This window comes from Labeo rohita, chromosome 1, assembly GCF_022985175.1.
Source record: "Labeo rohita strain BAU-BD-2019 chromosome 1, IGBB_LRoh.1.0, whole genome shotgun sequence".
Lineage (NCBI taxonomy): Eukaryota > Metazoa > Chordata > Actinopteri > Cypriniformes > Cyprinidae > Labeo > Labeo rohita.
In genome coordinates this window covers 46073499-46088134 of record NC_066869.1, presented here as the reverse complement: position 1 = coordinate 46088134, position 14636 = coordinate 46073499, and the positions used below count along the sequence as shown (strand labels likewise).

The 14636-nt window shown below is 35.7% G+C and overlaps 1 protein-coding gene across 1 annotated transcript; it reads left to right on the top strand.

The window, feature by feature from the left end:
* The first annotated feature begins 9619 nt into the window (after positions 1 to 9619).
* On the top strand, positions 9620 to 13071 carry LOC127170969 (SLIT and NTRK-like protein 1). Its single transcript, XM_051119350.1, has one exon. It carries the CDS (start codon positions 10852 to 10854, stop codon positions 12937 to 12939), a length of 2088 nt encoding a protein of 695 aa, XP_050975307.1. The 5' UTR covers positions 9620 to 10851; the 3' UTR covers positions 12940 to 13071.
* Positions 13072 to 14636: the final 1565 nt, after the last annotated feature.

Sequence of the window (14636 nt, the reverse complement as noted above, 5' to 3'; positions counted from 1 at the left end):
TAATAATAATAAAATGTATGTTAAAATTTTCTTTTTTTATTCAATTTTTTATCTAATCATTTTGATTTAAATAAAATCATTGGTTATGACATAAAAAGTTGTAATTATGATAATTTTACAACTTAAAAAAGCTTCTTATGTCGTGACTGGTTATTGGTACAAAATTGACATAATTATTACTTGTTATCTTGTGTTTTTAATATAATGTGTAATATACTAATTCTATATACATATATGCTCACCAAGGCTGCATTTATTTGATAAAAATGCAGTAAAGTAGTAATGTTTTGAAATATTATTACAGTTTAAAATAAGTGTGTTCTATTTGAAAATTTAAATTAATCAAGTAATCAGTTAATCTATTAATCAATTAAGTTGAATACTGTTACATACTGTGTGTGTGTGTGCGCATGTGTCCATTCTTGATGCAGTTTTAAAATGACTATGAAAATGTAAGGTAGAAAAAATAATTGTTAAAAGTTTATTTATTTATTTATTTACTTACCTGCACGTTCTTGATGAACACATCTGGTTATCCTCAAGCAGGGTGGAGAGGCTCAGCGGGGGCTGAAGTGCCACGCGTTTTCTTTTTACACTCACATCAGAGGTTTTGATTGCCAAGGGCAAAGATCTGATTAGAGAGGCAGGGCTCTAAAAGACTTCAAGGGCCTCCTCGCTGCTCAATGATAGGATACAGTGACGTTCAGCACACTTGTTTTATTTTTATTTTCAAGAGTATCGGTAATATTAGCATCGGCAAGACTGAAGTTGGAAGGGAATGATATCTGGGTTGCAGCAAATCCTTGCAGTGAAAGTCATTAAAATTCAAGTTCCATAGATTTGAGTTGCTGTGACCTGACTTGAATGAATATTAGTCACGTCAAGGGAAGATCTTTTGTGAGCGAGATCGTAGTGATTTTTTGTGTAGTTGTTTCGCGCTTCACAAGGTCGAAAAATCTGTACATACAGTATAAAGAAATAAAACATAGACATGAAGCTGTAGTGTGTATGGAATAGAGTTGACAAAGACAGCCTTGCAAAATGCAAGTCTCTTGAATAAAGTCACCCGGAGGCGGATGCTGATGTAGTGCAAATAATACAGCGATGTGCAAAAATGTTAATGGTAAATTGAAGGAGGGTTACAGCGTTCAAGGGCAGTGTATATTATTGTTATTATGAATTATTTGTTTCATACACCTTAGCAAAATCTTCACACTGTATAGGAAATACTGAGTTTTTTTATTTTTTTTATTTTATTTTTTTAAATTCGCTGTTTTCAGGCTTCTCTGTGACTGTGAAAGTTGTCGAAAAATAATATGTATAGTATGCTAAGCAGCCGGAGTCCTATCATGATTTGTTCGATATGTCTTTACAGCATGACTCTGCAAGAAATATTGAAGTTTTATGTCCTTTTCCCAGGGCTATAGAGCCAGCCGGGCTTTGTAACCGCATACGTCTTTGTGGATAATCAATATTCAAACCTATTCTGGGGATTCAGCAAGCAGATTCTACCATCTCTGAATATTTCTGCAGTCTTAGTGGAGCGATAGAGAATTTCAAATGTGTGTGTTTCTTTTGACAGTATACATTATAGAAATGATCTGTTATAGAAAGTTTGTATTTGTTCAAGTAGTTGCATTCATAACTCTGTTTTTAGCTCTGTTTCATGTGATACTGTGGCTGGATTGCTAGGATGAAGAAAGGCATTTGAGGAACAGGGATTTATTAACGTATAGACTGCTTTTTCCAATGCAATTTGAGGTTAATGACATTTTGTGAGCCTTAAATTAGTGCAGTAAAATCCACAGGCTAGTGCCAGGTTAGTTAAGATTAGGAATAGGCAGAAAAGTCATATCATATAAATGTCTTGCATTGATCACTAAAGATTTACTAAGGCTAGAACACATTTGATTCAAATTTCCAGTAAACAACAAATGAGCAACTAACGCAGTAAGACAAACTTTTTAAATTAACTAACCACAGACTTTAATAACAGCAAAAAGAAGAAGAACAAAAAAAGATACAACAAAAGTCGTACATAAACTAAACTGGGCCTTCATGTTTAGGCTTTATGGTGCTCTACCGGGTGAGTGATTTTAATCATATTACAGAATGTATGTGTTTAATAAACTAAAACATAATGGAAAAGATACTTATTCGGCTGAATTTAATTATTCATTACATTACTTGTTCATAATGGTCCAAATCAGACTTTATAAATATAATATATATATATATATATATATATATATATATATATATATATATATATATATATATATATTTATTTTAAATCAGAATTATGACTTTTTATCTATAGTTATGACTTGATATTTTACATTTTTGATTTAGTATCTCATAATTACTGACTTTATCTCATAATTTCAGCTTTTTGTCTTAGAGTTATGAGTTAATATTTCATATTTTTGATGTAGTATCTCATAATTACTGACTTTTTAATCTTATATTATTTTTATCTCATAGTTATAACTTAGTATTTTTTTTGTATCTCATAGTTTTTTTATCTTATAGTTATGGCTTATTATTTTATATTTTTGATTTAGTATCTCATAATTACTGACTTTTTATCTCATAGTTATATGACTTAGTATTTATATTTTTTGACTAAGTATCTCTTAATTGCTGACTTTTTATCTCATAATTTAAGCTTATGATTTAGTTGTGTAGATTTTTGACTTAGTTTCTCATAATTACTGACTTTTTATCACAAAATTTCAGCTTTATCTTGTAGTTGTCTTAGTATTTTATATTTTTATTTAGTATCTCATAATTTCTGACTTTATCATAATTTTAGCTTTTTGTCTCATAATGTCAGCTTTTTTTGTCTTAGAGTTATAATCTATAATATTGACTTAGTATCTCATAATTGCTGACTTTTTTATCTCATAATTACAGCTTTTTATCTTATATTTATGACTTAGTATTTTATATTTTTGATGTAGTATCTCATAATAACTGACTTTTTAATCTTATAATTTTAGCTTTTTATCTCGTTATGATTTAGATTTATTATCTCATAATTACTGACTTTATCTCATAATTTCAGATTTGCATGTTATATTTTTGACTTAGTATCTCAAAATATCAGCTTTTTATCTTATAGTTATGACTTAGTATTTTTTTTGATGTAGTATATCATAATTACTGACTTTTTATCTCATAATTTCAGCTTTTTGTCGTTATTACTTCATATTTTATATTTTTGACTTAATATCTCATAATTACTGATTTATTTATCTCATAATTTCAGTTTTTCATGTTATAGTTATGACTTAGTATTTTAGATTTTTAATTTATTATCTCATACTTAATGACTTTTATCTCAAAATGTCACCTTTTTGTCTTAGAGTTATGACTTAGTATTTTATAATATTGACTTGGTATCTCATAATTATTGACTTATCTCATAATTTCAGCTTTTTATCACATAGTTATGCCTTAGTATTTTATATTTTTGATCTATTATCTCATAATTACACAACTTAGGCTCTCGTAATTTCAGCTTTTTGTTTTAGAATTATGACTTAGTATTTTATATTTTTGATTTAGTATCTCATAATTACTGACTTTTTGTCTCATAATTTTAGCTTTTTGTCATAGAGTTATTACTTTGTATTTTATATTTTTGACTTAATATCTCATAATTTCATCTTTTTATCTCATATTTCTGACTTGGTATTTTATAATATTGACTTAGTATGTCATAATTATTGACTTATCTCATAATTTCAGCTTTTTTCTCAAAGTTATGCCTTAGTATTTTATATTTTTGATCTATTATCTCATAATTGCTGACTTTATCTCATAATTTAAGCTTTTTGTTTTAGAGTTATGACTTAGTATTTAATATTTTTGACTTAGTATCTCATAATTACTGACTTTTTATATAATTTCAACTTTTTATCTTATGACTTAGCATTTTATGTTTTTGATTTAGTATCGCATAATTACTGACTTTTTTATCTCATTATTTCAGCTTTTGATCTTATAGTTATGCATTTGTATTGTATATATATTTTTCTTATGTGGCAGAAATGAGCTTTCATAAGATTACGCTAATTGCATTCGATTACATAGATCACTGAGAAGTGAAAATTGTCATGGCAAGGTGAAGCATGTCTCAAATTAGCCTAGTTGTTTCTGTTCTTCAGAGTTTGAAAGAATCTCTTATTAATGATCCAGTGATTCACAACACTGTCAAGCCATCTAGATTTTTATTTTACATTCACATTACTTTTTAATTATAGCTCGGAAGAGACTTGGATAAAAACAACAACAAAGAAAATAAAATTCAGAAACAACAACCAAAACTAAATCATTAGTCATTTCAAGGCTTTCCAAATGGGATTCTTTCTCTTCATAAATCTCAAATATTATAAAAACAACTCCACTAAACACAAATGAAAACAGATTGAGTCTTTGTGATTGTATTTACTTTTGTCTGGATGAATCTGCAGTTGATAATATGTTTATTTCTCCAAAATAACCCCAAGCATTATATCTTTATTGAAGAAAGCAGCAGATTTGTCCTGGTGTTTAAGTCAAGGGTCAGTTGCTGTGGGTCAGTGAATACCATTATCCCACTTGTATGTCCTTAGACTTTGAGAGGCTTCACAAGAGGCCAAAGACCTTCGTTGTCCACAATGCACGTCTCCAGTAAATGGAGCTTGGGTTTGCTCATTTCCATCACTGTCTCACAGCCTGCATCCATAGAGCCAATCTGTGCAGGGTGCCCAGCCACTAATGAGCCCTGTTCTGTTGGGAGCCCTGCATGCTGCTGAACATTTATTTACACAAGCCATGGACGGAGCTTTCAGACTGAAATGGCTGGAATAAATAAGACATGGAATATAGACTATTGCGCTCCCTATATGTTAAAAATACAGTGTTTGATACAACTTACTAATTTACTAATATACACAGTGAATTTACAGTTTTTCAAATAAGAAGCCTAATAGCCCTTTGTCATCTGAACAGTTCCAGTCTTTATTTTTGATAAACAAGTCATAAATATTGTGTGCAGGGGGGTATTACTTTTATCCCTTAAGAAGAGAAGTTTGTAAGGGATGATTACCTTATACTCCATGCTCCACAGCATCCCATAAAGTTTGAATTATTCCAGTGATTAAGGAGCACATTCAAGTTTCTTTAGTGGTACACTGAGGGATAAGTTTGGCAGAATGCTTACTCTGCACTTTCCCATTCAACAATTGGGCTTTCATGTAAAGCCTATGCTGCTCTACCTGTAGGGAATGTGTGGTTTTAATCATATTACCGAACCCATATGCCTTTAATAAATGAAAACTAAATTTAATTATAGATTCATCACATTACTTGTTCATTAAATCATTCTTCATTTAAAAGCAGCAGCATTTTAAATGCATCCACATCTAACTATAAACAAAATCATATGGAAGCCAATTAAAAAGAAAATGTTTTGGTAAATAAATTATGAGATAAAAGTTTTAATTATGGAATAAAATTCCAAATGACGAGGTAAAAATCAAAGGTGTCCATGTTACAGTGTAATTATACTTTGAGTACTGAGTGATATTAATTACCTCCATGTACTTACTACATGGTTAGGGTTTGGCTTAGGGTTACTTGCGTGTAATTACGCATAATTAAATGTTATTCAAATAGTAAGTAAATGTAATATGTGTAACAAGGACACCTTAAAATAAAATGTTACCAAATCCTGATTATGATGAAACAGTCAAAATTATGATAGTAGTCATAAAAACTACAACAATTTGACATATTTTTGAAGTTTTATCTCATAATTTTGACTTCTTTTCTCAGTCATGCGTATATTTATAATTGTAAATTACGGTATAATTGTGACTTTTTGTCATAATATTAACTTAGTCTTAATTATAACTTATCTCATAATTGTAGTATCTCATAATTTTGACTTTTAAGGTCATTAATTTGACTTAGTACCCTATCATTTTGACTTTCTACGTCATAAATATGACTTAGTATCTCACAGTTTTAACAATTTTGTCATAATTTTGAAAATTTTGACCTTTTGTCTCATAATTTTGACTTCTTATCTGAATTGCACCTTATCGTATAATTTTGACTTTTTGTCAAAATGTTAACTTTATTTTAATTATGACTTATTTCATAATTGTAGTATCTCATAATTTCGACTCTTAATGTCATTACTTTGACTTTTTATGTCACAAATATGATTTAGTGTCTCGTAATTTTGACTTATCTTATCTGAATTGCACCTTATCGTATAATTTTGACTTTTTGTCAAAATGTTAACTTAATTTTAATTATGACTTATTTCATAATTGTAGTATCTTATAATTTCGATTTTTAATGTCATTACTTTGACTTAGTGTGTCCTAATTTTACTTTTTATGTCATAAATATGATTTAGTGTCTCATAATTTAGACTTTTGCCATCATTTTAAAAATTTTACCTTTTATCTCATAATTATAGCTCAGTATGACATAATTTTGTTTTTTTTATGCCATCATTTTAAAACTTTTTATCCCATATTTATAATTTAGTATGTCACAATACGTCATGTATCTCACAGTTTTGACATTTTTGTCATAATTTTGACAATTTTGACCTTTTGTCTCATAATTTTGGCCTAGGGCTATGTTAACTTTATTTTAATTTATCTTAACTTATTCTATAATTGTAGTATCTCATAATTTCGACTCTTAATGTCATTACTTTGACTTTTTATGTCACAAATATGATTTAGTGTCTCGTAATTTTGACTTTTGCCATAATTTTGAAAATCTGTCCTTTTATCTCATAATTATAGCTCAGTACCACATAATTTGGGCTTTTTATGTCATCATTTTAAAACTTTTTATCCCATATTTATAATTTAGTATGTCATAATATGTCATGTATCTCACAGTTTTGACGTTTTTGTCATAATTTTGACAATTTTGACCTTTTGTCTCATAATTATGGCCTATGTTAACTTTATCTTAACTTATTCCATAATTGTAGTATCTCATAATTTCGACTTTTAATGTCATTACTTTGAATTATTATGTGCTAATCTTGACATTTTATGCCATAAATATGATTTCGTATCTCATAATTTTAACATTTGCCATAATTTTGAAAATATGTCCTTTTATCACATAATTATAGCTCAGTATCACATAATTTTGGCTTTTTATGCCGTCATTTTAAAACTTGTTATCCCATATTTATAATTTAGTATGTCATAATATGTCATGTATCTCACAGTTTTTACGTTTTTGTCATAAATTTGACAATTTTGACCTTTTGTTTCATTATTATGGAATAAGGCTATGTTAACTTGATCTTAATTTATCTTAACTTATTCCATAATTGTAGTATCTCATAATTTTGACTTTTAATGTCATTACTTTGACTTATTATGTGCTAATTTTGACCTTTTATCTCATAATTATAGCTCAGTATTACATAGTTTTAACTTTTTATCCCATATTTATAACTTAGTATGTCATTTTAATATCTCTTAATATTTAATAATGACTTAATATCACATTATTATAATTTGCTTAGAGTGCTTTCTCTGCTCTTTTCCATTTAACAAATGTGGAAAAATGGCCACAAATGAGCATATGACTTCAGAAAACTTGGTGCATAAGTCATATTGAATATTTTATGGTGTTTTTTTCCCCTTATTTTGCTTGAAAGCATCTGTCCTCACTCATTTTCATTTAAACACAGCAACGTGAATGTTGGTTCCTAATTTATCTTTCTGTATTCCTGTATTCTGTAAAAAATTAAATAATAAAACCATATAGGTAAATCGCTTTTAAAATGAGTACGAGGCCATTATGAGCCTTAATTATGTCAGAAAGTTGAGTGCAATAAGTGTTTATGTTATAGAATCCACCTCGTTCTATAAAATGTCTTTCATAGTGGCATTCAGAGCATTTAGGCCATTATTTATAATGACTGCAACGAGGCTGTTCATACCATGACAGTCTATTGGCATTGGAAATGTATGTTGCACTTTATATTTAACCTTGTCCAAACATGAACCTGAAAACAAGGTAAAATATGACTCAGCAGCCTCTTTCAATTTCAAAAAGTAGTTTTTAAATGGTAGTACTGCTGATGTTTGAAATTATTTGAAACGGTATTGCTACTAATAAACTATAAGGGAGATTGAAACTATAAAGTAAAGTAAAGAGAAAATAAGGCAACTTTTCTTTACACAGCACTGGGCTTGGCACCCTTTCAAACTAAGTGTTCCTGCAACATTGTCTCCTTTCCAAACAATGAGCATGTTTCTTTGGTCTGGCTACACAGAAGTGAGCTGCACAACGAGTTCTTTCTAAATTTGTGGACACAGTGTCAAAACTTATGATGGGTAAGACAACAGCGTCTAGACTATTAGGCCAAAGGGAGTTGGAGATGGTCGTGACTGAACCGCATGCATTGTTTTGACCTGTACGCGTCCATACAATATTGACATAAGATCAACAAAAAGCAGCAAGCCAGGCTGCCATACTGCACTTCTTTATGTGGAGGAGCAAGATTTATGACAGCTGCTTCTGTGTGCACATGATATGGAGATGTATGTGTGTGTGTGTGTGTGTACAAACTGTTGTTGACTTAGCTATACAAATGAACACAGTACTACATAAGATTTTCATCTATCTAGCTTTCATTGTAATTTAAATTTACATATTTATTTACGTATTTGATGATATATGTAATTGTACTTTGGTTTATGAGCATCTGAAGGAAAGACAAAATACTTGTTTTTAAGCCATATTCCTAGATGCCTAAATTGTGCTTAAATTGCACAATAGCAGAATATGAAATGTCTAAGCAAATCTGATGATACAGTATCCATAGTAATCCATAATATAACAGTGCATTTTAATACCACTGTAAAAAACAGGTTAGTACTACTTTTTAGATGTTTAGATTTATGTATGTATTTTGCATCAGAATGTTCTATATTGAATTTCATGTTAAATATGTATTGTTTATTGTACTATTTAAGTCTCATCTCTGGGTATTTTGTGAAGGTAACGCTGTGCTAAATTAGGCTGATATATTAATACTGTGTATGTGCATGTTCATTTATGTATGTTTAGGATATTTAGGATTTTTCCCTCTCCATATGATCTATTTGCAGTTACATATTATGAACGATTCACTTTTAAGGAGCTCATCTGATTGATACTCAGTTCTAAAAATAGTTTCATTTAATTATTAATATTGCTTGTGCTCTGTTGCCATCATTTCACTGAGCAGGTATCATATTAGTGAATATAGTTTTTCCTTAATAAGAAATCAAAGCAAATGCTTTGCATGCATCATCTCTCACCTTTATATGCAGAATAGTGATTTATTGATTGCTTGCGTTGGAGGCAGGCACACATATGAAGCAGTTTTCATACAGTACAGTTAAAGATAGCAGAGACGGAATCGTGACGGCTGTGGAGTCACTAAGGCTTGTACTTTCATGTATTTGCCAGCGAAGTGTTGCAAATGATTATAAAACCCCCCGTCAATCACATACATGCTGGTAGAAACACAAAAGCCCGTTATCTGCGTGTTTCCACACGCCAGATATTTGAAGAAAGGCTTTTTTGTCACGTCAGAGACACGCTTTAGTCATAACTGTAATAAATGCATTGAGTTTCAATCAATCCACACTTTTGTTTTAATAGTCTGAGATTTGACGCGTCGATCCTCTGCCTGCATAAAAAAAAATCAAACCGTACAGGGTGATATAAAAGGGAATACCCAGCGTTCCCGTTGAAATGCACTTATTTTTCAAATCGCATGTCTTAAGGGCTGTGACGTAGCGTATGTGCGCATAGTTCCTATAGTCTTGACGCAGTGTTTGTTGTGACAGTAATAGAAGAAGCTCAGCGCACCGGCTGCACTGTTGCATGCACGTCGAGTAGTTAATTATTTTACCGCATTCAACTGCAGTTCCCCCTCCACTCACACTCACACACACTCACAGCGGAAAAAAGAAACAACCTTCACGCGAACAACACCTGTGCTTTGTGGAATACTTGAGCTTTTCTTTTTCTTTTCCTACGTGAAACGGGAATATCGTCTGCGAGGACTCTGGAAATGCCGTGTGCTTTAGAGACATTTGGATGGGGAAAACGGAGTGGCTCCACGAAAGCTGTCGGCGGGGATAGAGAGGAGAAAAGCATCCTGGAATGAAACCAATCTAAACCCCTTCGACGGCGATTTCTGTGGACATTTCCAGCACTTGCCCTGTATGTGGACTGTTTTTTCCCCCGCGCGAGCGAGCGAGCGAGCAAGCAAGCATTCCCTCATCCGATGGATTTTTGCCTTTGCAGCTCAGCAGAGGGTGTTAGATCTGCCAGTGAACGCCGGTCTGAAAAGTCCAGAATCTCTCAGCGACCGTCTTTGTGATACAAACGCGTTGAGCGAAGCCGTCGGAGTCCGAGGAGGGATGCTAAAGATGTAAGAATCTCGGATTAATCTTACTGCGATGCATTGAGATGTACGCGGTGTGATTTGAGCACCACGGGAGAAAGAACAGCTCCCGCGCCGTGGATATGTGAGAAATGCACAAGGTCAGTGATTTGCGAGCCCGAAAAGCCAAATAATTGAGTTGAAGATGTCATTCTGTAAGCTTTAAGATTGTTTTGAGAGCATGCGATGGGGAGGTGATGAAAGAAAGGCTTCTTGCTGTCGATTTTTCTCAATCTGGACATAGCGAGCTGAGCATGGATATAATCACAGAGTGTCCTCTGCTTTTCTAGACTGGAGATATATCTCATTTCTCGCCCTCTTGCTGATTGTATTCATGTCTTGATGTCGGGGATGATTGTGTCGTATTGAAAATGCTGCTTTGGATTGTGTTGCTGAAGGCGGCTCTTTGTGTAGCTATCGGGAATGTTACAAGGGACGTCTGTAAGGAGCAGATCTGCTCCTGCAATGCAATAGAAGGCGATTTGCACATTGACTGTGAGAAAAGGAGCCTCACGAACCTGCACCATTTGACAGGTCCGAGCTCCCAGTTTTACCATCTCCTGCTTCACGGGAATTCTTTGTCCAGACTGTTCCCCAACGAGTTCGCGAACTTTTACAATGCCGTGAGCTTGCATTTGGAGAACAATGGCTTGCACGACATTGTGCCCGGCGCGTTCCTGGGACTGCAGCTCGTCAAACGGCTGCACATCAATAACAACAAGATCAGGTCTTTCAAAAAGAACACCTTTCTCGGTCTAGACGACCTGGAGTACCTTCAAGCCGACTTCAACCTTCTGAGGGACATCGACCCGTCCGTGTTCAGGGACTTGAGTAAGCTCGAAGTTTTAATCTTGAACGACAACCTTATTAGCGCTCTTCCCATCAACGTGTTTCAGAACGTGCCCATCACGCATCTCGATCTGAGAGGGAACCGAATAAAAACGTTGCCTTACGAAGGGATTCTAGAGCAAATACCTGGCATCGTGGAGGTTTTGTTGGAGGACAACCCGTGGGATTGCAACTGCGACCTGGTTTCCCTAAAGGAATGGCTAGAGAACATCCCGCAGAACGTGCTCATCGGAAGGGTCATTTGCGAGGCGCCCACTCGGCTGCAGGGTAACGACCTGAACGAAACGGCCGAGACGGAGCTGTGCCCTTCAAAGAGCGGCATGGACTCCAGCCTGGTGGCGCCTCCCACCCAGGATGAGACCCCTGATCGCGGCCCCCGTCCCACGCCCTCTAAAACGAGCGGGGTGACGGAGTCCCACGCCGGCGGGGGAGGGCACAACAGGGGCCGTCCGAAAGCCAGGGAGAACTGGCAGCTAAAAACCAAGCCCACGGCCATGGCGACAGGCGCCGTCGACAGGGAGCCGCCGGCAAACTCCACGTGCCCCCAGTTCTGCGATTGTAAGCTGATAGGCACCAGGCAAGGTCTCGGGGTCAACTGCGAGGGCAAGAAGATCGAAAGCGTGGCCAATCTCAAACCCAAGCCCCTGAGCGCGCACGAGCTGAATCTGCGCGACAACAACATTCACACCATCAGAAGGAACCAGCTCCGAGGCTACCACAGCTTGAATCTGCTCGATTTGGGCGGGAATAACATCAAAATGATCGAAAACGGCACTTTCCACAATCTGACCGAGTTGAGGTGGCTCTACATGGACAAGAACTACTTGGATACGTTAATGGCGGAGATGTTTGCTGGACTTCAGAACTTGGAGTATCTCAGTTTGGAATATAACGACATCCAGCTCATAATGCCGGGCACCTTCAGCCCGATGCCCAACTTGAGGGTGCTCTTCCTCAACAACAACCTGCTCAAAGCTCTCCCCGTGGATGCGTTCTTGGGAGTTTCTTTGTCTAAGATAAGCTTGCATAACAATTATTTCACCTATCTCCCTGTGCCAGGAGTCTTAGACCAGCTCAACTCTATCATCCAGATCGATTTGCACGGGAACCCCTGGGATTGCACGTGCAACATCGTTCCCTTCAAGCAGTGGACGGACAAGCTCGGGGCGGACGTCATCGTGAGCGACCTCAAATGCGAGTCCCCCGAGCAGTTCTGGAAGAGGGATTTCCGGCGGATCAGGAATGATCTGATGTGCCCTCAGCTCTACGACAAGATCTCCCCCACCTCCCTGTCCAAAAACAGCACTTTCCCGGCAGACACGGGGACGAGGCCCAACTCCTACCTGGAGCCTAGCAGAGTGTCCATTTCGGTGCTTGTGCCCGGTCTGCTCTTGGTTTTCGTGACGTCTGCCTTCACCGTGGTGGGAATGCTGGTCTTTATCCTGCGCAATCGAAAGAGATCGAAGCGGAGAGACGGCAACTCTTCTGCGTCAGAAATCAATTCTTTACAGACAGTGTGCGACTCGTCCTACTGGCACAGCGGAGCTTATCATGCAGACGGGCCGCACAGAGGTTACGACTGTGGTGCCCACTCTCTCTCTGACAAATGATGCTCATGGAGACACGAGTGAGCAAACGGACGAACTGCGTTTCGTATGTTGCGGTGACAATGGAGGGCGACACACAAACATTGGACCTCGGACTCGCCTCTGTGGGAAAAAATAACCTATTTTTGTTGCTTCGGTTGAGTATAGCGTCCATGAAACACTGCAATGGGGCCCCCACTGTTATATATGTATAGAGCCTCTCTCTCTTTCTTTCTCCTCCCAGCTCAGACTGCAAACACGCTCAAAAGAGGACGTGGGAACGGTGCACGAACGCATGAATGTAATGTAAATAACGGACTGTAACATATCTGCATGATTCGCATGGTCTCAACACACACTGGGAACCATTACCATAGTAACAAGGAAGCCGACGCGACCCTTCTTTCGTGTTATCAATATATAAATATATATATAAATATAAAACTATATATATGACTATATTAAAAGTGCCATTTCTTCTATTTTTTGTCAGTTAGAATTTGTATTTGCTGTTTGATTTCTCTTTCTCAAAGGTGGACAGGCCAAAAGGTGGAGATAACGAGTTGTAAATGCATGTACTTTACGTTTTATCAGTTGATTGTTGATTGGTTGATATGGGGATTATTTATACTTTGTTTTTGTGCAGATTTCTCATGTATCTGCCCAGTCATCTCCTTTTTATGAATGTAAAATGTGTTTATCTTATAGTGTGCCAACTGTTGACATGTTTGGGATGCGGATAAGCATGACCGATTCGAGTCGCTGACGTGCTTATGCTGCGAAAATTCAATGTAGCTCCAGTGGTTTGTGATCTTGTGTGTCGATGGATACAGCGTGTGGGAACAAGGACGACGCAAGGGGAGGATTTTTTTTCTTTTTCATTTTTGGAAAGCGATGTTTGAAGGGGGGTTCGGTTTGTGCAGGTTTTGATCCGTCTACAGAGTGCACATAGACTAAGATGCCTTTATTTTTTATTTATTATTATTATTATTATTATTATTATTATTAATGATTAATTATTATTCTTTTTAGGGGATGAAGTATTCCTTCACAAAAGCCTATTATTCACTGTAAGTATTGTGAGCTTTTGTAAAGCCATCTATTTTGTCCAAATATGAGAAAGGAATATTAACGCCGTTTGCTACTTCGATACGTCCTATGAAGCGGATGAAAAGGTGTAAATATATATACGAGAAGCAGACCAGAGGCATGTCTGTGCATTTGACTGATGTCATCACAGCAGCCGTAGATGGAATAGCCGCCTCTAGATGTCGCTGTTGCCTCTCAAGCGTATCAAACCATGCTGGGAGCTGAAGTTCACCGGTGTGTGTAGGCGAACCAGCATTCACGTTATCAACATAACTAGGCCTAAGCGTGTCACTGTGATGGCTAACGCTCGGAGAGAAGGGCGGGCTCAAATTCAGTAGTGAAGAACACGAGTTGAACGCTGTTTCCAAAATGCCATTTTTACAAACGAGATGTAGAGCGCAGTGCCATGCATCTTACTGCTAGCATTTAAATGTCACTGCTGATGTTTTTGAGGTTGAGTTTGTATCACTGTAATGATTTTACAACAAAACAACATAAATAAAGAACGGTTCAAAGCTAAAATAAGGTAACCAGCCATCCATTCTCATAGCCCGGACACCATCTAGACTCTGTAGCTTGCGTTTTTATTCTTCTTGGTCCTAATTATGTGAGTTTATTGAATAATACAATAA

Excerpts from the sequence above, each read along its gene's own strand:
- LOC127170969 (XM_051119350.1), top strand. The coding sequence starts at position 10,852 with ATGCTGCTTTGGATTGTGTTGCTGAAGGCGGCTCTTTGTGTAGCTATC.